At 39.5% G+C, this 27,324-nt stretch overlaps 1 protein-coding gene across 6 annotated transcripts in view; it reads right to left on the bottom strand.

The window, feature by feature from the left end:
• The window catches only part of PRMT7 (protein arginine methyltransferase 7), a 169,236-nt gene that overhangs the window by 53,144 nt on the left and 88,768 nt on the right, over positions 1 to 27,324 (bottom strand). For all 6 annotated transcript variants that reach the window (XM_033941581.1, XM_033941580.1, XM_033941579.1 and 3 more), the window contains exons 11-13: positions 26,945 to 27,028; positions 18,689 to 18,736; positions 14,356 to 14,445 (exon numbers count right to left, since the gene is read on the bottom strand). In XM_033941581.1, the coding sequence (XP_033797472.1) occupies positions 14,356 to 14,445; positions 18,689 to 18,736; positions 26,945 to 27,028 (222 nt within the window). The remainder of the gene's footprint in view (positions 1 to 14,355; positions 14,446 to 18,688; positions 18,737 to 26,944; positions 27,029 to 27,324) is intronic.

Raw genomic sequence — 27,324 nt, 5'->3', positions numbered from 1 at the left:
TCAGCTGATCATGATCCTTCTTCAAAATCTTCTTTTGTGAACATAGAAGTATTTGTTTAGTATATCCACTTTTTCCTCTTCACTCTCTACACCAGGGGTCTCAAAGTCCCTCCTCGAGGGCTGCAATCCAGTCGGGTTTTCAGGATTTCCCCAATGAATATGCATGAGATCTATGTGCATGCACTGCTTTCAATGCATATTCATTGGGGAAATCCTGAAAACCCGACTGGATTGCGGCCCTCAAGGAGGGACTTTGAGATCCCTGCTCTACACAGTAGTTCTCAGGCTAGAAATGGAATTTTAAGGTTGAATGATTTCTCTTTTCTTCAACATATCTGGAAAAAAAGTCATCACCTATCTTTACATCTCTAGCCATATTTTCTTCTGCTTATACTTTTGCCTATAATCCAATTTAATAGAACAAATCAGAAAAGCTCATGGGAAAATATAGCAATTTTTTAAGGCTCTTCAGATAGCTGTTAGAGTATATTACTCACAAACACAGATTGACTCTTCATTGATCAAAAATTAGTGATTTCTAGAAATTTCATCTAATATTTTTTTCATAAATTACTATAAAGATCTCTTCTTCAATTTATCATATCAATTTTCAAAATTTATGACTTATTTTTTGTGTATTTTGTTATCAATGACACCTCTTCCAACATGAATCCATGTTTCACCCATTTAATCAGGGTCGAGATGCTGTATTGTCGAAGCACAAATGCAACAAAAATAAAAATTCCAATCAGTGCTCTCGATTCTTTCAAATGTATATATAAACGTATGTGAATAAGCATTAAATATTTAAATTACCAGTCTTACAGACCAATTTTTCAATTCTCATACAGGGAAAGAGCTTCTTAACGATATATCTTATGTCACATTCAGTTCAATTGATGATTATTAAGTGTTATATTTATTGTTAATTTGTTTGGATATATTGTTACACTTATTGTAAATTTGAAAATGAATTAAAAATTAAAAAAAAATAATAATAATAATTAATTTTAAAATATTAAATGAAATCACTAATTTTGTATCAATGAAGAGTCGAGTTGTGTTTGTGAATAATACAATATACAGCTTTCTGAAGAAAAATTAATTAAAAATTAATTGCTATATTTTCCGAGGAGATTTTCTAATTTTTTTCTGTTAAATTGGATGATAGTTAACTAACAGTAATTAGCCTTGTGATATCAGAAGGGGTTGTACTTTTGACTGCCATATTTCTCTCTATTCACTTTTTTGAGTTTTAGCTATTTTCATTTGTGTTCTTCCTGCACTTTTCTCTATTTTAGGAATGCTGCCTTTTGCCTTTTATTCAGCCACTTGATTGGAGAATCATATCTTGCTTTTGTTTACTCTCCAAAGATGAAATTTAATCTTACCTTTTAATTTCCTTTCTCTGAGTCTGTTAGACCACTGTATCCCCCAACAAGTAGATGAAGGCAGAGAAAAAGACAGTTTGCAGGACAATCACCAGTATAAGAAAAGGTGCACGCAGCCTGGAGTTTAGTTAGTATATATATATATTTTTTTATTTTTTTAACCAAAGACAAGATTAGCCCCAAGAATCATAACTAAAATCCTCAAACAGAAACTACACAAAAACTTGAATTATACAAGAATGTCAGAAGCATATAGAAAAGGCCTGGAGCCCTATAAAACCACTATTTAAATCCCCCCCCCCCCCCCCCCCCCCAACATGCAGAGTTCCAGGGTTAAGATGCTGGTTAGGTCTAACAGGACTCAAGGAAAGGAAATTAACAAGTAAGATTACATTTTGCCTTCCTTTTTATCCAGCTAGATCAATCCAGACCAGTGGGATGTACCAGAGTTCTATCTCTCTGGGAAGGAAAATAAAGCTCCCTTCACTATCACCTAATAAAAGCACTGGTATCTCTATCTCACAAAGACTCTGAGGTATGGCCCCAAGAAGGGCCTATGATCACTTTCCTGAGCACAAGCCTGCAGGCAAGGGCTCAGAGCAATAAAGGGCAAGAAACAAAAGGGCACAAGCAACTCCACCAAGAACGGATCCATGGACCTATCCTTGGGAGAACAAATAGCCCCTTGACTGCCACCAAATTCAGGCCATGGCCTATGCCCTTGGGAGTCAGGATTCAACAGGGGGGAAGGAATTAGTGGCATTATTCCAACCTGCAGGTTCCACCATTTCTTATACCGGAGCTGTATAAGCTTATTTTGTATTTGATATACCATGCATTGGCAAAGCCATCTGAGCGGTTCACAATCAGTTCACAATCTAATCAGGTACTCTTCTCTATCTGTTCCTGTAAGCTCACAATTTAGCAATGGAGGGTTAAGTGACTTGCCCAGAGTCACAAGAAGTGACACTGGGCTTGAACTCACAACTTCAGGGTGCTGAGGAAGCAGCTATAATCACTAGGCCATTCCTCTACCCTGTCTTGCTCACTACCTCCATCTGCTGGCCAGAAAATATAAACCACTGGTCTGGACTGGTCAAGCTAGTCAAAAAAAAAACCCCAAAAAAATCCATTCCCAGCTTTTGGATATCTAAAAGCAGATCATTTTCCAGATTTTCCATTAGTGTTGGAGATCTGTGCGCCTAATAACATGTTTCTTTTTTATTCTGCTAACATCATAAATATAATATCTATGTTATATGAATGTGTTGTCCATGCTGCCTATTATGATGTTTCATTTGTACTCTACTGTCAGATGTTCTACTGTACTGTTTAATTGTGTATATTTCTGATACTATATTATGTTACTCCTATTTGTAGGATTCAGTTTGTGATTTCCAAGTTTATCTCATTGATTGCATTTATCTTTATGTTTGACCTTTTCATTGTTGTTATTAACAAAACTAAGTTTTATACCAAGCTGTATCTGATATACACCTGAATCTCTTCATAAACTTAATAAATCACAATAAATAAATAATAAAAGTGGAGCTTTCAAGAGAACATTCATTTCAGGAATGAAATAACAAAATAAAATACAAACAAAATATCTTAATTATTTTAAAAGCCAAGTGATTTGTTTAAAAATGATTTTCTAGGACTGCTGCTTTATAGCATAACATCATCAACAGACCTCAATAATTACATCCGATGGTGCTGAAGGAACCTAGGGAAGCCCTAGTCTGCTGACTGATCTTTTCAATGAGTCTCTAGAGTCAGGACTGGTACCGGAGGACTGGAGAGGGCGGATGTGGTCCCTCTCCACAAAATTGGAAGTAAGGAAGAAGTAGGGAATTACAGGCCGGTATGTCTGACTTCTGTGGTAAGCAAATTAATGGAAACACCTTTAAAACATAGAGTAAACACCCAGGATGGTGTGAATAACATGGCAAAGTTTGAAGAATGGTCTGAAAATTGGCAGCTAAAATTGAATGCTAAGAAATGTAAGGTCATGCATTTAGGTTGCAAAAACCCGAGGGAACAGTACAGTTTAGGGGGTGAAGAACTTATGTACACAACGGAAGAGCGGGACTTGGATGTGATTGTATGTGATGATCTTAAGGTGGCCAAACAGGTTGAAAAGATGACGGCGAAAGCTTGAAGGATGCTAAAGTGAAGTATGGCCAGTAGGAAAAAGGAGATATTGATGCCCCTTTATAAGACTCTGTTGAGACATCATTTAGACTATTGTGTACAATTCTGGAGACTGCACCTTCAAAAAGATAAAAAGGATGGAGTTGGTCCAGAGAAAGGCTACTAAAATGATGCATGGTCTTCATCATAATGCATATGGGGCCAGTCTTAGTCTGTATACTTTGGAGGAAAGGCAGGAGAAGGAAGATATGATAAGAGACATTTAAATACCTATGTGACGTAAATGTGCATGAGTCGAGTCTCTTTCATTTGAAAGGAAGCTTTGGAATGAGAGTGCATAGGATAAAGTTAAGAGATGATAGGCTCAGGAGTAATCTAAGGAAATACTTTTTTATAGAAAGGGTGGTAGATGTGTGGAACAGTCTCCCAGGAGAGGTGATGGAGACAGAGACTGTGTCTGATTTTAAGAAAACCTGGGATAGGCATGTGGGATCTCTTAGAGAAAGGAAGAGATAATGGTTACTGTAGATGGGCCGACTGGATGGGCCATTATCTGACATCATGTTTCTATGTTCTGTTATGGAAGTTGATACTTAGTATGTCAAAACTGTCCCTCCTAAAATAAACTTGGCAATACTATTTTTCTCTGGCAGGATGAACTTGTTTGTTGCATGACAGAAATGTATTGTTAAACACTGAATAACTAGGCCATCTTGTTCGCTGTATTCTAGTGGAAAAGGCAGACTTTTCAATGTGTTTGATCCTGAACTAACTTTAAATCTAATATAATAAAACCCTAAGCGTACATGTGCACTGTTACCTGTGTGGTTCCGTTTTCCGTGAACTGTAGGGCCCTGCCAGCAAGAGTGCGCATGCGCACTTCTACTCCCTCCCTCACTGTAAGTTCACCGTCGTCGTTTGCCACCGTCGTCACCCCCTCCCCCCATGCCCCCTTTCCCAGCGCACATGAACCCCCATTGACCATCCCACTGCGAGGACATCATCAGAGACGCAGAAGAAATCAGAGCATGGGAAGGCCGCGAAGCAGCCTTTAGTGTGATGCGGCCGCTGCTGAAGCCGGGAGGTTTGACGGTCATCTTGCGGTGGGAGGGTCAGTGGGGTCAGCTGCACAGCGGCGATAGTGGTGGTGGGGGGGGGGAGAGGTTTCTACTGCACAGGGAGATGGCTGTCAGGCAGGTTGGCTTTGGAGGGTGCGGGAGGAACAAAGTATGGAAAGCAGTGAGGGGGAGCAGGGAATAGGTGCTGCTGGACCGGGGGAGCAGGGAAGAGGTGCTGCTGGATAGGGGGATCAGGGAAGAGAGACCAGGGAGCAGGGAAGAGGTGCTGCTGGCGGGGGTGGGGGGGGAAGAGAGAGTTCTACTGCACAGGGAGATGGCAGGCAGGCAGGCAAGCTGGCTTCAGAGGGTGGGGGTGGGACAAAGTCTGGAAGGCAGTGAGGGGGAGCAGGGAAGAAGTGCTGCTGGGCCAGGGGAGCAGGGAAGAGGTGCTGCTGGGCCAGGGGAGCAGGGAAGAGGTGCTGCTGGGCCAGGGGAGCAGGGAAGAGGTGCTGCTGGACCGGGGGAGCAAGGAAGAGGGACAGGGGAGCAGGGAAGAGGTGCTGCTAGACCAGGGGAGCAAGGAAGAGGGACAAAGGGAGCACGGAAGAGGCGCTGCTGCACAGAGAAGTGGGTTGGGGGAGGGAAATGCTGCTGCTGCTGCACAGGAAAATGGAGGGGGAGGGTATCTTCTGCTGCTACTACACAAGGAAGTGGAGTGGGGAGGGAAATGCTGCTGGTGAGAAGAGGGGGCTGGGGCTGAAAGGGAAAAGATTGGAAAAGGGGGCTAGGGGGGTTAAAAATGGGTTTGGAGCTGGAGCTGGGGCTGAAAATAGGGGACATATGAGGGAAGGAGGCTTTAATGTAACGGGCTTAAGCACTAGTATCTTTATAAAACACTAGTGGTCATTGGTTTTGTGTTAAAATGAGAATTTACTTTGCTTTGTTTTTCTCTTCATCTTTTCTCACAAATTCATTCCTATTTTTAAATTAAACTAAACTAAACCTTAAGTTTGTATACCACATCATCTCCATAAAGATAGAGCTTGGCATGGTTTACAGGTAAATTCAATAAATGAGGGAAGGACTTAATAAGAAATTAGAGGTTATGAAGAGGAAAGCTAGCTTTACATTTTAAATAGACAGCTTTACGTTTTGGAGAAAAGCCAGGTTTTCAGATGCTTTCGGAATAATTGGAATGAGCCTAGGTTCAGCAGCGGGGCAGGGAGGTTATTCAAAATCTCAGTGAATTTGAATAAAAGGAATTTCCCTAATTTCCCTGCATACATGATGCCTTTTAACAAAGGGAAAGATAATTTGAGTTTGTGGGCAGATCTGGTAGTGTCAGGTCTAGAAGAATTCCAGGATAGTGGAATTAGGGGAGGAAGAATGCCATTTAGAATCTTGAATATTAGGCAGGTACATTTAAAGTGAATCCTAGAAATCACCGGAAGCCAGTGAAGTTTTGACAGAAGCGGGGAAACATGGTCAAATTTGCTTTTTGCGAAGATCAACCTAGCCGCAGTGTTCTGGATCTGCTGAAGTCTTTGAAGATTTTTATTGGTTAGACTTAGATAGATGGAATACAATAGTCTAGTCTGGAAAGAATGATTGATTGTACAAGGACAGCAAAATGTTGTTGGCAGAAGCAGGGTCTCACTTTCCTCAACATGTGAAGACTAAAAAAACATTTTTTTTTTACCAGAGAGTTGAGATGATCATTAAAGGAAAGTGTAGAGTCAATAATGATGCCCAAAACTTTGCTTGAGAATTCGATCTGCAGTGTGGGACCAGAAGGTAGTGGAATGAGTTTGGGTAACTGATCTAATTTTGGGCCAAGCCAGAGTAGTTTTGTTTTTTACCCTCTCATACAAATCTTGACTGACTGAGATCATGTAGTTTCTGGCATTTGCTCCATTTGTCTCCCATATCTTAACCCACTATATATTTTATTCATACTTATCAAACATTATAGTGATTTTACCTATCTCCAGCAGGACTGAACACAGATCTCCTACTCAGCAGTATAGATCACTAACCACTGCTGAATGGACTGGTCCTATTTTGGTAATTCCTATAAAGAAGCTCCAAGAAACTATTTTTCAATTTTTATAGTTTCTGGATTTTCATTTGAAGCCAGGAGCCAACCTCAATATTGTAGCTTTACATGCATGAACAGCCGAGGCATGCAACAGGAGACAGCACACCTGATTTCTGAGAATAAGAAAAATAAAAATGAGTTCTGATTTATGACGGCCAACATAAACTTTATCACAGTATTCAGACCTTTCAGGTGGCCTCTGTTTAAAAGGTAGAACAACAGTCCACAAGGTAAAATGTAGGCAGTTTTTAACATGATAGCAAACATTTGGTTTCAAATAGATAACGATGATACTCTGAGGACTTTTCTTGCCAAAGACAGAAAAGGTTTATCTAGAAGGTCTGAATAAGAATTCCTCTTTAAAACTATGTGCTCATCCCCTCATCCCTAATGCACACAGTTTACACACAAGTGTTGCTATACCCCCTATTGGTGTAACATTTTTCTACAATATAGTGCTAAGTAGTAAGTGGCATTTTTCTAGGTCAGTTTGAATTTTGCAATTTTCATATGACCTCTGTTAAAACACTATTATGACTTCTATATGTTGCCACTCACACTTCCAGAACAGCAAATATTCATCTCCAAACTGTAAAGATGGCTTGACAACTTTACAAATGAATAAAACCAGATAAAAAAAATAAATTCTCAAGTTTTTTCTTAAGGAATCAAGTTCAGACCATTCTCTTATACATTTAAAGAAATAGAATTGTTGCAATAATTACATCACCCTAAAAATATACAAAAACAGCAGCTCTTCAGTGCTATTCCTCAATGCAGATGGCAGGAACTTTGAAGCGACTAGCTCAAGCTGAAGCTTATTCCCCTGACAAAGCTTAAGATAGCCCTGTTGGGAGTTTGCTGAAGGGGATCCGTTGATGAGTATAGTTTGGATATGGATACATTCGGACTCTGTGTGAAGACCTCTTTGCTGCACCCAACCCACATAACTTGTGGAAGAAATTCCTGCTGCAGATAAGTTTTTGTTTCTTTCTTTGCTTTGAGTTTAGAGAGGACTTATGTTATATAGCCATTAGAGTTATTAATCTATTCATATGATCAATATTTTTACTCAAGTAAGGAACGATTGCATAAAGTGGAGTTTTTCTAGACCGAGGATGTGTCTGCGTCATCAAGCACTTAAAAACTTGCACACAAATCTAAGTAAAAATTACACCCAAATTAGCACATCTTCAAACAAATCCCATGTAACCAATTACTGGGTGTATGAAATGTTTTGTCTTAGCATTTACATGCCTTGTCATCTGTCCATGTAAAATGTTATATTTTTGAAAAACACTGAGAGCTTTCAATAAACAGATTATTGAACACAGGCATGCTGTTAAAAGAAAAGCAAAAGAACATGTTATCAAAACTGCATGACTTCAAAGAATTACACTTTCTTGTTCTATATAAGGTTCATACACACTGGAAAGAAGGAGAAGTTAAAGTATTATTACAGGAAGAGTAGAGAATTATATTTAGGTATACCATATGGTCTTAAATCTTGAATCTGATCTATCAGTTTTTTTGTAATCAGGACACTTGCCTATAGATGACCATGTGATATCATGAAGTTCTACTAAATATGCATATTTATTTATTCATTCATTTATTATGATTGTCTTAATTATTTATAGTTTTTTGTATATTTATTTGAATACATATTTTCTGCTGTAGTGATTTTTAATCAATTATGTACTTCAGTTAATCATATGTTTTATTTATTTATATATTTATGGTCTTTTTAATGTACTATTTAAATACACTGACTGAATTTTAAAATTGATTTATCTTTATAAATGTGCTATTAAAATACATATACATTTTTTTTTCTTTTAAATATCAATTATTTTTAATCCATGGTCATTTCAAATTGTATGTTTAAAATGTTTACTGAACTGTTTCCCATTCACTCTGTTGTCCCTTGTGACCAATAACCTCATTGGAATGCCAAAAATGGCCCAGTTAGAAACTGCTTAATTTAAAAGAACAAAGATGGCTCTTCTGATTAAAATCTATGGCCCCAGTAGGTCTAAATCAGGGATCTCAAAGTCCCTCCTTGAGGGCCGCAATCCAGTCGGGTTTTCAGGATTTCCCCAATGAATATGCATTGAAAGCAGTGCATGCACATAGATCTCATGCATATTCATTGGGGAAATCCTGAAAACCCAACTGGATTGTGGCCCTCAAGGAGGGACTTTGAGACCCCTGGTCTAAATGAAGAATTAGACTGGATGTCCTTAGTTTGAATGAAATTCTTTATGAGAGTAAAAAGGATTTTCATTAATCGTCTGAAATCCTTCTGATTGGGTACTGGGTTGCTATGTAAACAATTTTCTTAGCAAACCTGAAGCAGGAATTCGGGCCCTACCAGCGTTCATTTAGCCAGGTTCCTTTGAAAAATGATATGGATATAAGGAAGGAAGTGACGTCAGACGCCTCTGACTGAACTAACTACTACAGAGCTATGAAGCATATGAAATAGCAATGTATCATTACAAAATGTAAGTCTATTTTATGGATGGGCTTTCATGTTTATTCTTCTGTAAAGCGAATATAGTTTAAATTGTAAGTTAACATATGCGAGCACACTAAGGGCTCCTTTTACAAAAGTGTGCTAGCGTTTTTAGTGCACGCACTGGATTAGCGCTAAAACTACCGCCTGCTCAAGAGGAGGCGGTAGCGGCTAGCGCGTGCTAAGCGCGCCTTTGTAAAAGGAGCCCTAAATGTTATAAAAATAACTTTTATGGTTAGCGTCTAAAAGATGAAATACTGAGAGACTTTAATAATCTCAGTGGGAATAGTAATGTTACTTTTTATATTTTGTAGAGTCTCAATCCTGAAGAAGGTCTAACTGAAACATGATCATGTCAGGAAAGGCAGAGAAAATTTATAACTAAAAAAAGATAAGTGCAATACTATTAAATGATTAAATTAAATATAAAGTATATAAAATAAATGACGTTAATCCAGTGACGATATTGGCTCATGCTAGAAACACTATACAGTGCATGACTACAGAGCCTGCTGAGGATCAGTTGAAAATAAATTAATATTTAGGGATGAAGTATTAAACTGATGCCAGTTAGAACACAAACATTTTTTCTTTTTACCATTTTCTTTTTTTTAATTTTTAAACTTTATTGAACCATATGAAACAAAATACAAAATAAGGCTGAATTACACTAGACAATAGCAAAAGGACATAAAAGTATAACCAACATACCACCATAGGTTCCACTTCTGATGTACTGTAGCTCTTCAGTACATGGCTTATACAATGTCACCTAAAAAGAGTCTATGAAAGTATCCCTCTTAAACTACCCAGAACCCCTTTTTTGGCATTTTCTAACAATTTTTGAAGTATTTTTTAAAATAAAAAATACATATTTCAGTTGGGCATGTCCTGCTTTAGCTAATTTTACCATTTTTATAATTTTAAAATCACTGATGTTTTTGATAAAAATGTAATTAAACTCTTTTGACTAGTGCCCAAGGAATTAACTAATTAACAATAAGTTATGGACCTTAGAGTTCTGAAATTATTTGTTTTTAGCTTTTTTTCTTAAAAAAAAAAAAAGGGGGTTTTTTTAGAGCCCCTTTTACAAAGCTGCGGTAGTGATGCTGCTGTGGTAAATGCATTAAAGCCCATAGGAACTAAATAGGATTCAGTGTATTTACTGCAGCAGCATCACCACTGTAGCTTTGTAAAAAGAGCCCTTAGGGTGACCTCTCAACTCTGCTGATGCAATGAGTCATTAGTCTTTTCAGCTTGGCAGTTTCTAAAGTTGGTTTGAGGAAGAAATGCTGCTGCAGCACTAGAAAAGTGTTGAGTTTGTGAGTAACCTTTCGTTTCTTTTTGTTTTTTAAAGATATGTTTTAATGAAAAGTTTTGCAATAGTTCCAACTTGACTTTTTTTATTTTTCACTATCTTTATGCTAGAGGACAATTAGTTGCTTTTAGAGGAAAGTTTGTTTTAATCATCTCTGAGATATGTGCCCTTTTGAAAGACAGGACGTTTGCTTTTACCAGAAATGTTACTTGTTTGGACTTGTGCCCTGTACTATATTCAATACTGTCATAAAACTGACATCACTTTTTAGTTTCACTGATCTATATGATCTCCAATTTGGCATTATGTAATATGGTTTTATGTTGGATCCCACTCTTTTTGAATGTGGGTTTTTTAAAATTAGTATGTGTTTCATTGTTCTTTACATGTGGATTTTGATTTTAATTTAATATTTTTGTATTTATATGACATGCTTATTTGTAATTTTTTTGTGTGATTTGACAGCTCTACCTCCGACGAAGCCCAATGGGGCGAAACGTGACCATATTGGGTATTTTGATTGTAATAACTTGTGTTCTTATCAGAGTAGTGAAGACGCAGGAGGACTGCGAAGACCTGCAACGTGACATGAACATGCTCGAGAAATGGGCCGCAACATGGCAAATGAGGTTTAATGTGGATAAGTGTAAGGTGATGCATGTCATTACAAAAATCTTATACACGAATACAGGATGTCAGGTGCAGTACTCAGACAGACCTCCCAGGAAAGAGACTTGGGAGTACTGGTTGACAAGTCAATGAAGCCGTCTGCGCAATGTGCGGCGGCGGTGAAAAGGACAAACAGAATGCTGGGAATGATTAAGACAAATAGATCGGAGAAGGTTATCATGCTGCTGTACCGAGCCATGGTACGCCCTCACCTGGAATACTGTGTCCAGCACTGGTCACCATACATGAAGAAGGACACAGTACTACTCGAAAGGGTCCAGAGAAGAGCGACTAAAATGGTTAAGGGGCTGGAGGAGTTGCCGTACAGTGAAAGATTAGAGAAACTGGGCCTCTTCTCCCTTGAAAAGAGGAGACTGAGAGGGGACATGATCAAAACATTCAAGATAATGAAGGGAATAGACTTAGTAGATAAAGATAGGTTGTTCACCCTCTTCAAGGTAGAGAGAACGAGAGGGCACTTTCTAAAGTTAAAAGAGGATAGATTCCATACGAATGTAAGGAAGTTCTTCACCGAGAGTGGTAAAAAAATTGGAACGCTCTTCTGGAGGCTATTATAGGGGAAAACACCCTCCAGGGATTCAAGACAAAGTTTGACAAGTTCCTGCTGAACTAGAATGTATGCAGGTAAGGCTAGTCTCAGTTAGGGCACTGGTCTTTGACCTAAGGGCCGCCGCGTTAGCGGACTGCTGGGCACGATGGACCACTGGTCTGACCCAGTAGCGGCAATTCTTATGTTCTTATGTACTTCTCTATACCTGCTGGTCTGCTTTGTTTTGTCTGCTGACATTAGGTTTCTTTAGTGGGACGTAATAGATTTCTTAGTGCACAAGTTAGGCTAACATAATAAAACTCACATTTTCGTATGAGTGAGCTCTGCCTGGACTTTTAAATTAAACAGAAATTTACTCATAGAAGAGTGGAATAAGCAAAGTATTTTTCACCTTCCTCTGTCCCTACCACCTAAAATGTTTTATATTTTCTCTCTCTATAGCTTCAGTTATGAAGTAGTTTTTAAATACCCTAAAATAAAGAAATGTACTGCCCGATATTCAAAATGATTCATTTGGCCGCTGATCGGTTACATCATTTTGTCAGGGTTAGCTGCTAATATTCAGTGGCACTTAACTGGCGAAGTGCCACTAAATATTGCAGTGTATAGAGTCAGCACTTAAATGGCCATGGTTAGCGTATAAATGAGACCGTATATATATCTGTCCTATTTGTATGTAATAGCCCATAGACGCTTAAGTGATGAATATCAACGTAAGTGACTATGTTAGCTGGCTTAAAAATAACCAGGCCTTTGAATATCTGGGAATAATGTTGTCAGTGGTGAGCAAAATGCTTGCCACCCAACAGCTAAATATGGATCATATTTTTTTATTTTAAGAGTGATCAGCTTATAGAACTTTTTAGTAGTTTCATATACATCAAACATATATATTCAAGAGAAAAGATAGATAATCTCTTGCACAAGGTGTATGAAAAAAGAATGCCAGATGACAAAAACACCTGAACTTGATTAATATATTTATTGAATGAACAACAGATCCCAATTATAAAACACTAGCTGATCACCCGGCGTTGCCTGGATATCCCAATCCTAGTCATCCCAATCTCAGCAGCAAGAATGGCCCTCTCTATGGGGCTGAACTTGGACTTAAATGGCATTGGGAGTGTCTCAGCGAGCCCAAAAACTATGGATTAGACACTTATATTTCATATCCTGTAGTTGGCCTCACGCTGCTGTATTGTCTCTGAAGCTCTAGATGTAGCAGCTCTCCCTTTCATATCCAGTAGTCGGGCCTTATGCTGCTGGACCATCTCTGAAACTCTAGATGTAGCTGTTGGAAACTTGCCTTACGTTTCCTTGAAAGCATTGCTACAGCAATGACAGCACAGCACAGTGTGACATCATTCCCCAAGCTTCACACAATTGGTCAAAGCAATATCTGTCAATGCTAAACTAGTTTGACTGATTTAATAATGACCTAATTTACTGACCTGATGTACAAAACAGCCCACCGTGTGCTTTTCCCGTGCGTTCATTCAATCTTCGACTCTGCCATGCAGATGACCTCATTAGTATTAAAAAGAGGTCATTAATATTAAAACGAGCTCTCTAATTGCTGCCCTAACATCTCTAAGGTATCTAGCAATGGCTGCTACGGGCTCAAAATTACCGACAGGTTTGCCCTATTTTTTTCTTTTTTTTGATGGGCACAGATGATGTGTGTGTGTTACACATGTACATCTGTCCCCATAAAAAAAAAAGGTCATGTCGAAATGGTGCCTTGCCACCCTCCCCCCTAACGATGCACCCAAACAAAACAAAAAAAGAAGCAGGAGGGATGCCCACTCCCCTTTTATCAACGGGTGGCCCCCAATATAATAGACCCCCCTTACCAGGACCCCTTCCCCCACCTCCGACCCCCGCACTTTCGGCAGGAGGAATGTCCACTCCATCCTGCCTCGGCAATACCACATTTGAGTGCATCTGGCCCCCCTTACCTCCAGACTCCCCCCCTTCCAACACATCCCACCACCAAACCAAAGTTCCCAAAAGAAGGCCCTTGTGATCTTGGTGGGAATGAGATCATATCTCCCCCAGCTCAAGGACATCCTCCCAACCCTCCCCCTGTTCCTTGCTGTAGGTATCATCGTAGATCTCTGGCAAGAGGGATATGCATTCCCTCCTGCCGGCAGGCCTCACCTCTGTAAAATGGAAGATCTTCCCATTCCCGGTGAATCCTGGGATGCACTGGGAGGAGCCTAAGGCCCTGATTGGCCTGGAAACATAATGCACCTCCCATAGGAAGAGGCCCTAGGCCCCTGGGCCAATCAGGGCCTAAGGCCCCCTTTCTAGTGCATCCTGGAATGCAGTGGGAGGGGTGGCATAAGACTCTGATTGGTCTGGATACCTAAGGCCCCTCCCATTACAGTAGACCTCTGCAAAAACTCATTTGTATGGGAAGTCATTTGATCATTTATCGCCATTTTGGAATTGGTCCAAAAAAGTCAGCCTTCAGCAACCCATACAGTCTTAACGACTATTTTTAGTGAATCCAGCTCTGACTTCTTTGGAAGGTGGAGAGTCAAAGTTATCTTCTTGTTCTCCAAGTTCTTACCTTCTTGTTCTCCAAGTCCTCAGGTGTCAATAATTCTGGTCTCTTCTCTATCACTTTAATTTTATCTTCTAGATGGTTGGCTCTAAAAATCTTTAACAAAGAAATAAATAAAGCAGTCACAGATAATGAATATTCTTCTGTAAGTTGCCCGTGGATAAAGGCCTGCACATCTACAATCTCAGCAAGAAAACCCTATATAATATACTTACTAATGTTTCAGATAGTTTCATGATAATACCACCACATGCTATTGAATTATGTAGAATTATTAACAAATTATGCTACCGTAATAACATTGTGGATCTAATTAATCTAAAACAATATTGCTACAAAAGAAGTATACATGACTGTCTAGGGCAGAGCTTCCAAACTGTGGGCTGGGACCCCAAATGGTGTCACAACCTAAATGGCCTCTCAATAGGTGCATTATTCTTCTGTACTTCTGGGGGAGGGAGGTCACACAATTCTATTTGGCTCCTATCATGGGATCATGATCATAATAAATTGACAAGCACTAGTATAAGAAAATGTAGAAAACAATTTCATTCCTTTCAAAATTGTATCTTGTAGTCTTAGTATGAAAAATGAAGAACTCCAGCACCTAATAACATTTACAAGAGGCAAGAAAACAAGATGTAAGATCTTAAGACCATTTACAAATCTAGTAGCACCATGTACCCTTTCAAGTTTATCTCCTCCACCCCTTCATTTCCACCCTTAGCTACTTCTTGTATGCACTTGAAGGCAGGTATTATCCTGGACCTGTCTACATCCCATACAACAAAGGTTTTCAGTAATTTTTATCTTCCCATGCGAAGCTGCAATATTGCTGACCAGTGTATGTTAATAACGTCTACTCCAACATCCCTCTTTCAAACTTTTCATTCACGTTTCAAGTTTATTAGGTTTTTATATACTGCCTATCAAGATTATCTAAGCAGTTTACAATCAGCTACTCAAGCTCACCGACCTGTCTAAGAACATATCCTCTTGTATAATGAACCTACAATCCTGGGCCCACACTGTGCAAATGAAATTGAATGAGTCCAAAACAAGACTTCTTTGGCTCGGTCCAAAACTAGATCACCTACCCACCTCCATCCCACTACCCTCTGGCTCCTCTCTGCAGCTTGAGTTCTCGAGCAAGGTCTTGGGCATCATCATTGATTCCACATTGTCCTTCAATGACCACCTCCAATCCTTGGTAAAAAAATGCTTTTTCAGCCTTCACATGCTGAGGAAAGTTAGATCCTGCTTCCATCAAAAACATTTTACCCTCCTTGTCCAATCCATCATCCTCTCCAGATTGGACTATTGCAACTCTATCTACTTAAGCCTAACTAAGAAAAACCTCCACAGACTCCAACGGATTCAGAATGCCGCGGCCAAGCTCATCTTCGCTAAAAGTAAATTTGACCATGTCTCCCCGCTCCTGGCCAAGCTCCACTGGCTTCCGATAATCGCGAGGGTCCACTATAAATGCGCCTGTTTAACTTTCAAAATCCTATATGGTATCCTCCCTCCCTTTATCCCTCTTTCTTGGAATTCCTCAAACCCTAATACCACCAGATCCTCCCAGAAATTAAAACTATCCTTCCCCTCGCTAAAAGGCATTTCCCACACAGGAAAGCTAGGGACCTCCCTCCACTTCAAAATCACTGAGCTCTGGAACAACCTTACCTCCCCTCTTCGGAACTTGAGCTCTCTCCAAGTTTTCCGCAAACATCTGAAAACCTGGCTTTTCTCAAAAAATGTAAGTCTCCCTCCAACTTAGAAATCAAGGAAACTCTTATATCTTGCCATCCCAAGTCCTGTAAATTTTCTTCCCACTTCTACCTCTAACCTTCTGTTGTAGTTCCTTTCTATTTCTCCTACTGTAAACCGCGTCGAGCTCTACGAACATGGAGATGATGCGGTATACAAGCCTAAGGATTAGATTAGATTAGATTTTCCCTATCTGTCCCGGTGGGCTCACAATCTAACATATCCTCAAGGAGCTGAGCATTTCAAAATGCATTTTCTTCTTCTGTTGACAGTTGAGAAGAGAATAAATTTTGAAGTGGTTACATCAATATATAAAACGTTATATGGTATGGGACCTGAAGGTTTATGAAGATATTTATCCTTTCCCGTAAGTAGGACTGCTTCTCGTTTCCAGCATTCTTTGAAATTCAGTTATTCAATAAGTAAATATATTTGTTTGAAGTCTTTTATGAAAATCTTTTGAATACGTAAGAATCAAACTTTGGAATGATCTTCTTACTAAATTAAGGAAAATTTCTTCATATTATATTTTTTGAAAATTTTTTAAAACTCATTATTTTAATTGATTTATTGTAAATTTGCTGAGAACTTTGATGTATCATTTTTAAATATTGTTATCCACCTAGAATCTGATTGGCAATTAGAGTGGGCTATAAATGTTATACAGAATAGAATAGAAATGTCTTCTAGAGAATGACACGGTGACAGAATTTGTCACATCTCCATGGCTAACCACGGGAAACCATCCCATGTCATTCTTTAGTGTCTATCTCAATCTCATTCCTTCTACAATAGCATTCTTCAATGCAAGGCTTGAGGGTCAGTGGTTCTGCTTATTAATATTCTGATTCTTCCCTCTCTTCTTAATGAATAACATGGGGATGGTTTTCCATGGTTATCTGCAGGGACGGGGACGGTGACAAATTCTGTCACCATGTCATTAGGTTTTCTCCCGATTCATTTTCCTCTTTCTGTTGTGAGCTTGCATAGAAAGGCAGAGAGAAAAAACCCACAATGATGATGGGAGCTGCCCTAGAGGTCTCAAGGGGCTGCCATTGGCCCCCAGACCTTGCACTGAAAAACACTGCTCTACAGCCAACAGTTCCATTTCTACACTACCAGAGTAGTTGGCAAAGAGGACCATCCAGAAATCTGAGTGCAATTAATTACAGGAAAACAAATACTATGCGATTTCCTATGGAAGTTACAAGTTTCCAAGTTTTATTAAAATTTGATTAAAACGCTTATAAAAAATTTCTAAGTAATTTACAGCAGTAATAAAATAGTCTTTGAAACATTTAAACAACAGACATTACTCATGACAGACTTTTAGGGTGGAACCGGTTTAGTAAGCACTTTAAAGGCAGATTTTAGTTTTGAGAATCTGCCCCTTAGTACTTACAAAGGGGGAAGTGTTTCTGATGTTACAGTGGGTGATCGTCAGGCATCCAGTGATCACCGTATGGCGTGATTTAATATTAAGACAGGTGTAGCGAGGACACATTAAAAAATAAAGGTTCTAAACTTTAAAAAACTAACTTTGTTCAGATTGGGGATTACATCAAAGAATTGTTATCGGGATGGGAACATCTGGAAGAAGCAGGAAAGCAGTGGGCAAACAAAGGAACTATTACAAGGGCAACAAACCATTTAGTAAGAAAGTAAGAGGAAAAGAAGGCCATTTTGGTTCTCAAAACTAGTAGCTGAAAAGGTAAGGAAAAAGAGGTTAGCTTTCACAAACTACAAAAGATCGCAGAAAGAGGTGGCCAGGCTAAAATATCTGGAAAAATTAAGAGAAGCTGGTCGAATAGTCAGAAAAGCAAAGATATAAATGGAAGAAAAAATAGCTAACAATATGTTCTCCCAGAAAAGCTATTCAAGTGAACAATTTTGACTGATATAACCAAGAACAGGTTTTTTTTCAGTGCTTATTTCTTAAGCGATTATCAATTATTATGCTGAAAAACTACTTAATAATAATTGATAATCACTTAAGAAATAAGCACTGAAAAAAACCTGTTCTTGGTTATATCAGTCTAAATTGTTCACTTGAATAGTTTTTCTGGGAGAACATATGATCAATGATAGTCTGCACATAGTCTGATAGTCTGACTGTCTTTTCTCTTAAACAAAGTAAGCCTAATTATATGTGATTTAGTGTGTTTTACACAACAACCGTAGAGACTGTGTTATTTTACAATGGCAACATAAGCGCTTATACGCCTTTATAAAAGAGGCACCCAGAAACTGCTCTGAAAGTGATGTAGATGTGTGCATGTATTCTGTATGAGTACTCACATATTTTATAATACATGGATGTACACTTCAACTATGTTCCTTCTCTACCCAAACTATATCACCGGTAACATCTACACATAAGTACAAGCTGCCTTCTTGTTGCACCTACTTAGAAAGGTATATTGATGTGCAATTTTATAAAAGGGCTTTTATGCATGTAAAACCCTTATAAAATAATCCTATAATGGCCTATTTCTATTTATCAGATATTTCAATGCACTTGCAGGTGGCTAGTTAACTTGAATTTATAAAAACAAAATGTATCACTTACCTCTTCCATGAGGTTATGGGACACTGAAGAGATTTCCACAGTAAAAACCTAGAGAGAACATTTTAAATATGTTCAGTGGCTCCAAGAAGTACATACTAAAAAATAGGGGTGATGAGATACCAAGTAATGCTATAAATGGAAGAATCATATAAGCTTCACGAAAGACAGCAATCTTCTTACTTTTCAATTTCAGCCATTTTTACTCACCTTCTAGAAATATTTTTTAACCTGTAAGTCAACTATCAACTACAATTTGTCTGGCCTCCCATATCTTACATATTATAGCATCAGCTACTTTTAAGAGCGATGCACCTGGTATCCTTTGCCATTTAATTTATTTATTTTTAAAATTTATATACCATCTATCACTAGATATATGTAAAAATTTTAATACAAACATTAAACGGAAACATCATAACATTTTCTCTTAAAATGAAACCTACTTTACTAATACAGCAGTTACTTCACAGAAATGCTGAAACAAACAACTGCGTTTATAATAACTGTCTGCACATAACCATGACTGACCTAACAATGAATTCCATAATTTGACACAACCAACGCAAAAGGCAGTTGCTCTAGTATCCCCTTTACTATCAAATCCAATAACTTCTGATTTTCTGATCTTAAAGATCTATATGGATAAGGCACTACAACCTTTTTAAAATACCATGGTGTCTGATGGTAGAGAGTTGGGTGACTCAAAACACAACCATCAAACAATGTAATTTCTTTAACACTGGTGCTGTTCTGCACTCGCTATATCACTCTATGCCTCGTTTTAGAAAATTTAGAGCTCTATACACAATAAATAACTGCCATACTAGTATAATAGGGTAATGCATGAGCAATTAATTAGAAAAATATAAAGAAAATGATCTCAGTATAGCCTTGGTTCCAGGCAGATAAAACACATTTGCCGAGAGATTTGCTAAATTTTTCAAATTTTCAAACTGTAGTTTAAAGCATTAATTACACCATGTTTTGACTATTGTATTGGCTGTTAATAGACTTGCCAAAAAATCCTCTAAGGGCTCTTCAGATAACTTAAAATGCTGTAAGCAAGGTTACTTACAGGTTGTTCACACTATTCTCATATTTCCTCAGTGTTGAAGCAACTACACTGAATACCTATTGATCAAAGAATTAAATTTAAGATCATGATTTTGTTCTTTCTTTCTCTTTTGTGGGGATTATCTTTTACCTCACTAGATTAATGTACTCATCTCTCTCTATCCGGTAATTATGTTTTCTGCACTCTGAAAATGTATATGACAGTCTTGCACATGCTTTCTTGTAAATTTTAAATGCAAACCTGGTTTTCTGCTAATTGTATAATTCCGTTGTCCTGTCTCCACAGATTGTGACAAGATTTGCTCTGTTTGGTTAATCACATATTTGTGACCACCACATTATCTAGCAGTGCCCTTCCCTTCACCCCTGATTAAAGAATTTAAAAAGGTCCATAAAGCTTATAAGCGACTTCGGCCTAGATTCACTAAACTCACGGTTGTTGGGAGATCCGTGGGTGATCCGTGGCCGAGTCTTGCTGGGCGACCGATTCACAACAGATTCTGCATGCAAATGTTGTGATTGGAAGCACGCCCTACAGTGATCCCACGGATCAGATTGCTGTAGAGCGATCAAGATGCATGCACAAACCATCCTCATTGGATGTAGATGCGATACGCGCCTGTGCTTGCTCTCGAAGTCAAAACAAAGGGGGAGGGGTAGCTGCAGTTTACTTGAGTGGACACTTCAATGGAACATAACACACCCATGGGTTAAAACCGCAGGTTAAAACCACGGGCTCGCAGGGCAGAGAAGAGTTGGCAGGGACAAACTGGGATTTCAGAGCAGCAGAGAGCAGGAGAGTTGGCAGGGACAGTAAGCGACTAGTCCTCAGCTGTCACTTCATTTTGGATCGGCAAGCTCAATCAGTGTTCCTTCTGTTTAGTGAATCGCTGCCTTCCTACTTATGCATGTCATTTCTCCTCACTTGCATGGGCGGATCGGATCAGGTGGGAGATGGATCAGCCAGAAGGTTAGTGAATTGGGTTGGGGTTGGGGAACACTCGCAAACTGGTCGTGACATGATCGGTGAGCTTAGTGAATCTAGCCCTATGTTACCAATCTACTTTTACCTTCAACTAGCCACCACTCTCTCATAAGTCTCAAAAAATCTGACTTGCATCACCATTTTCTCTTCTGTTTTAGATACTCTTGCTCCTCGCATTTCTCATTCAGTAAGGCATGCCAAACCCCAGCCCTAGCTGACCCCCAACATCCGTTACCTGTGCTCCTGTGCCTGATCTGCTGAAAATCTTTGGCTTAAAACCTTCACACATGCTGACTTCATATACTTCAAACTCTGCTGACATCCTCCCGGTCTGCCTTCTCACTTGCCAAACAAAAATGCTATGCCCTTTAACTAACTCTCTTAGCTCTAACCCTTGCTGTATCTGGCACATTAAATTCTCTACTCAAAGTGCCCTCACCCCCAATTCCCCCTTTATTGTCTCCACAGACTATAGCAGAGTTATTCTATGATAAGGTTCAGAAGATTCACCTTAAGTTCTCAACAGGTCATTTACCCCCTACTTCCCCCCCCCCCATTTCCAGTTGTCCACTCTGCAAGCATCCCTTCAACCCTTACCATCTTTTCCTCCTTTTCTGAAATCACTGGAGAGGAAACTGCACATCTTTTCTCTTTCTCCAAACCCACTACCCTCTGATCCGACTCCCACCCACCTGTCATCCCCCACCCGACACATCCTCAACTTATCACTCTCCACTGCAACTGTTCCTGATGTCTTCAAACATGCCACAGTCATACCTCTCCTTGCTAGACCCCACATCCCCCTCTTATCGCCCCATCTCCCTCCTCCCCTTTTTATCCAAGCTACTTGAATGTGCTGTTCACTGCCATTGCCTGGACTTCTTTTATCTCAAGCTATTCTTGACCCACTTCAAACAGGCTTTCGCCCATTCCATGGAAATTGCCCTTGCTAAAGTCTCTAATTACTTGTTCCTGGCCAAATCCAATGGCCTCTTCTCGATCAATCTGCTGCCTTCGATACTATTGATCACTACCTACTCTTTGATACGTTGTCCTTGCTGGGATTCCAGGGTTCTGTTCTCTCCTGGTTATCTTCCTATCTGTCCCATTGCACTTTCAGTGTATACAATGGTGGATCCTCCTCCACTGCTATCCTGCTATCAATCGGTGCATCTCAAGGCTCTGTCTTAGTATTTCTTCTTTTCTCCATATATACCCATGCCCTCAGTGCACTGATATCCTCCCATGGCTTTCAATATGATCTCTATGCTTATGACTCCCAGATCTACTTCTCTACACCAGACATTTCTACAGCAACCCATGTGAGTCTCAGCCTGCCTGTCCAACACTGCTGCCTGGATGCCTCACCGCCACCTAAAACTGAATCTGGCTAAGACAGAGCTCTTTATCTATCCATCTAAGCCTACCTCCCCCTGTTTTCTATTTCTGTAAACACTACTCCTCCTTCTTCCTGTCCTGCCAGCTCGCAACCTCAGGGTCATCTTTGAGTCCTCTCTCTCTTTCTACACTCAAATCCAACAAAGCCTGTCACTTTTTCCTCTATAATATTACCAAAATCTGACCTCTCCTTTCTGAGCACACTACCAAAACTCTTATCCATACTCTCATCACCTCTCACTTAGACTACTGCAACTTGCTTCTTTCAGGTCTTCCATTCAACCATCTCTCTCCTCCTTCAATCCGTTCAAAATTCTGCTGCACAACTTATATTCTGCTAGAGCAACCATACTTACATTACCCATCTCCTCAAGTCACTTCATTGGATACTACTACTAATAATCATAATCATTTCTATAGCACTACTAGACATACTTTTCATCAAAACATAGAAGACAATCAAATTTTCTTCATTTTTTGATTTATTTCTTCTTTTTCTAGGGAGTGTTTTTCTTCCTCCTGAAGAAGCAATTGTGAAACATGATCTTGTGTAGAGTAAGAGGGATTTATCCTTGTTTCTTTTGGATCGTTTATTTGCATTTTTTGGATACTATTTGGGGAACTGAAGAAATTGATAATGATTACCACCTCCAGCTGTGCCCATATTGATGAATCACATCAGTACGTCAATTTGAGATAAGTTTCTCTCTCTTTTATTTGCTTTTGAGAACAGTTTTTCTGGAGTAAGTTTCCAATTTTATTTATAACTAGCTGATGCCCCGGCGTTGCACGGGTATTTAATTATAGCAATAACACTGTAAATGGATTCAAATAAAGATACTTTATAGTGGTGAATGAAATTATTTTTTTACAGCTTAATAAAAAGTACAATATTCAAATTATAATGTGAAATATTTGACAAAATGAATACAATACAACTAACGCAAAACGTGATTATAAACAACAATTTTAGTTTCACCTCCTGGAGCAAGAACATATAAATTCTTGGGTGAACCCACCCTTGAGCAAGCAACATAGAGTTGTGGGCCGCGAGACCCCCAGAACATATCACCCCAGGTAGTGAGGGATCTGCATACCAAGTTTCGTTCAAATCAGTCAAGCCGTTTTTGAATTACTGTGAGAATGGCAGCTTTTTACATATTTTCCATTGACATGAATGGGTGAAATCTGATTTTCTGCTTGTAGCTCCGCCGTGTGCAGGTGGGCCGCGAGACCCCAGAACATATCACCCCAGGTAGTGAGGGATCTGCATACCAACTTTCGTTCAAATCGGTCAAGCCGTTTTTGAATTACAGTGAGAATGGCAGCTTTTTACATTTTTTCCATTGACATGAATGGGTGAAATCCGATTTTCTGTTTGTAGCTCCGCCCACGTGTGCAGGTGGGCCGCGAGACCCCCAGAACATATCACCCCAGGTAGTGAGGGATCTGCATTCCAAGTTTCGTTCAAATCGGTCAAGCCGTTTTTGAATTACTGTGAGAATGGCAGCTTTTTACATTTTTTCCATTGACATGAATGGGTGAAATCTGATTTTCTGTTTGTAGCTCCGCCCACGTGTGCAGGTGGGCCACGAGACCCCCAGAACATATCACCCCAGGTAGTGAGGGATCTGCATACCAAGTTTCGTTCAAATCGGTTAAGCTGTTTTTGAATTACAGTGAGAATGGCAGCTTTTTACATTTTTTCCATTGACATGAATGGGTGAAATCTGAATTTCTGTTTGTAGCTCCGCCCACGTGAGCAGGTGGGCCGCGAGACCACCAGAACATATCACCCCAGGTAGTGAGGGATCTGCATACCAAGTTTCGTTCAAATCGGTCAAGCCGTTTTTGAATAACTGTGAGAATGGCAGCTTTTTACATTTTTTCCATTGACATGAATGGGTGAAATCTGAATTTCTGTTTGTAGCTCCGCCCACATGTGCAGGTGGGCCGCGAGACCCCCAGAACATATCACCCCAGGTAGTGAGGGATCTGCATACCAAGTTTCGTTCAAATCGGTCAAGCCGTTTTTGAATTACTGTGAGAATGGCAGTAGCGGTATATAAGAAATAAATTACATTACATTACATTTTTACATTTTTTCCATTGACATGAATGGGTGAAATCTGAATTTATGTTTGTAGCTCCACCCACGTGTGCAGGTGGGCCGCGAGACCCCCAGAACATATCACCCCAGGTAGTGAGGGATCTGCATACCAAGTTTCGTTCAAATCAGTCAAGCCGTTTTTGAATTACTGTGAGAATGGCAGCTTTTTACATATTTTCCATTGACATGAATGGGTGAAATCTGATTTTCTGCTTGTAGCTCCGCCGTGTGCAGGTGGGCCGCGAGACCCCAGAACATATCACCCCAGGTAGTGAGGGATCTGCATACCAACTTTCGTTCAAATCGGTCAAGCCGTTTTTGAATTACAGTGAGAATGGCAGCTTTTTACATTTTTTCCATTGACATGAATGGGTGAAATCCGATTTTCTGTTTGTAGCTCCGCCCACGTGTGCAGGTGGGCCGCGAGACCCCCAGAACATATCACCCCAGGTAGTGAGGGATCTGCATTCCAAGTTTCGTTCAAATCGGTCAAGCCGTTTTTGAATTACTGTGAGAATGGCAGCTTTTTACATTTTTTCCATTGACATGAATGGGTGAAATCTGATTTTCTGTTTGTAGCTCCGCCCACGTGTGCAGGTGGGCCACGAGACCCCCAGAACATATCACCCCAGGTAGTGAGGGATCTGCATACCAAGTTTCGTTCAAATCGGTTAAGCTGTTTTTGAATTACAGTGAGAATGGCAGCTTTTTACATTTTTTCCATTGACATGAATGGGTGAAATCTGAATTTCTGTTTGTAGCTCCGCCCACGTGAGCAGGTGGGCCGCGAGACCACCAGAACATATCACCCCAGGTAGTGAGGGATCTGCATACCAAGTTTCGTTCAAATCGGTCAAGCCGTTTTTGAATAACTGTGAGAATGGCAGCTTTTTACATTTTTTCCATTGACATGAATGGGTGAAATCTGAATTTCTGTTTGTAGCTCCGCCCACATGTGCAGGTGGGCCGCGAGACCCCCAGAACATATCACCCCAGGTAGTGAGGGATCTGCATACCAAGTTTCGTTCAAATCGGTCAAGCCGTTTTTGAATTACTGTGAGAATGGCAGTAGCGGTATATAAGAAATAAATTACATTACATTACATTTTTACATTTTTTCCATTGACATGAATGGGTGAAATCTGAATTTATGTTTGTAGCTCCACCCACGTGTGCAGGTGGGCCGCGAGACCCCCAGAACATATCACCCCAGGTAGTGAGGGATCTGCATACCAAGTTTCGTTCAAATCTGTCAAGCCGTTTTTGAATTACTGTGAGAATGGCAGCTTTTTACATTTTTTTCCATTGACATGAATGGGTGAAATCTGAATTTATGTTTGTAGCTCCGCCCATGTGTGCAGGTGGGCCGCGAGACCCCCAGAACATATCACCCCAGGTAGTGAGGGATCTGCATACCAAATTTCGTTCAAATCGGTCAAGCCGTTTTTGCGTGATCGCAGCACATACACACACACATACATACATACATACACACATACATACCTCCGATTTTATATATATAGATTTGATACACTGACTATCTATCTGGTCGGTTTACAGTGCTAAAAATATAAAATGAAAAAAATAAATGAAAAGCGGGGTAAAAAATTTGAGACAGAGACATTTTTTTTTTCCAATTCTTTATTCATTTTTCATCTTACTTCAAGTACAGAAACATTAACATAAATAAATACGAAAGGAGTTTGTGGTAGGGAAGGTTAATAATTACATCGTAAAAAATAAAAGAAAGGGGAGGTAAGAGGGGAGAGGAAAAAACAGTAAGGAAAGGGGGGTTGCTTCATTGAAGTGGTTCTCATGGAAAGTGTGCTGCAATTGGAGAAAGGATTTTATCTTGGTAAGCGTCTTGGAACAAAGAGACTTTGAGATTGGTTTTGAATTTATCAAGATCATTTTCATGGCGGAGATGGGATGGCATGGCATTCCAGAGTGTGTGTACTGTGGCAGAGAAGATTGTGTTTCTGGTGTAATAGAGTTCTTTGATCGGAGAAACAGTCAATAAGTTCTGATCAGCTGATCTGAAGGCCCTAGATGAGGAGTAGGAAATGATGTATTTATCGAGAAAAGCTGGAGAGCCAGTAAGTTTTATTTTGAAGACTAACATAAGGATTTTATATGTAGTGCGATGTGAGATTGGTAACCAATGCGCTTCTCAGAGAAGAGGTGTGACGAGGTCGTATTTTCTTGCTTTATAGATAAGTTTGATGGCAGTGTTTTGGATTAGCTGCCACAACTTTAGTAAAAGGGTCCAAACTTAATTCAAGCCTTTCCAGAAAATGTATTCAAACTGCATTACAACAAATATAAATGCACCTTAAAAATCAAAGGCAAACATAGCAATATTTGATTGTTTAATGAATATTTCAATAACTTAAAATACCACTAAAATTCAATCCCTACTTATCCTCATGACATGAAAATGGAAAGACCTAGTTGACCTTATATTTCCTTACCTAGCATCACATTCTAGGAAACAGGATACATATCGAGTCCCACACCACCTTTCTCTCCCTCCACTGCCCCCAAATTTTGACCTCACAGGGAAAACTTTACAGAACACATCCTCCAGACAAAAGAACAGATTAAACCAGTCCTAGAGCACTTTTTTCACATGAGTTAAAAAGAAATAAAATGAAGGGAACATGTAGAGGAAAGATGATAACAGTGATACCTGATCCACTCCAAGACAGTGAGCCAGAATTGGAAGAAGGCTGCCATCACTGATACATAGGCACACGCTGTATGATTTCAGCACCTACAGTATGGAAAGAGGAACTCATAAAATTACCCTCCTGTGACAGATGCTAAAACAGGGAGAGCACATATACTGTACATATTTTAGAAAGGCAGCATATGTGTCTATGTGCCTTTACAAAATAGTCTATTCAATAGCTTATACATAAGGTTACATCTACTTCAAGGCAGAAAGAACTTTGAGCTTGTATTGCAGGTAGGAATCAGCACATGTATATGTATTTCATAAAAAGTACTTGGAAAGGAGAATAGTATAGTATCTATTAACTATTCAAAGGTACTGTAGATAACAGTTCA

The sequence above is a fragment of the Geotrypetes seraphini genome, chromosome 4 (genome assembly GCF_902459505.1).
Source record: "Geotrypetes seraphini chromosome 4, aGeoSer1.1, whole genome shotgun sequence".
NCBI lineage: Eukaryota > Metazoa > Chordata > Amphibia > Gymnophiona > Dermophiidae > Geotrypetes > Geotrypetes seraphini.
This window is presented reverse-complemented; position numbering and strand designations above follow the sequence as displayed.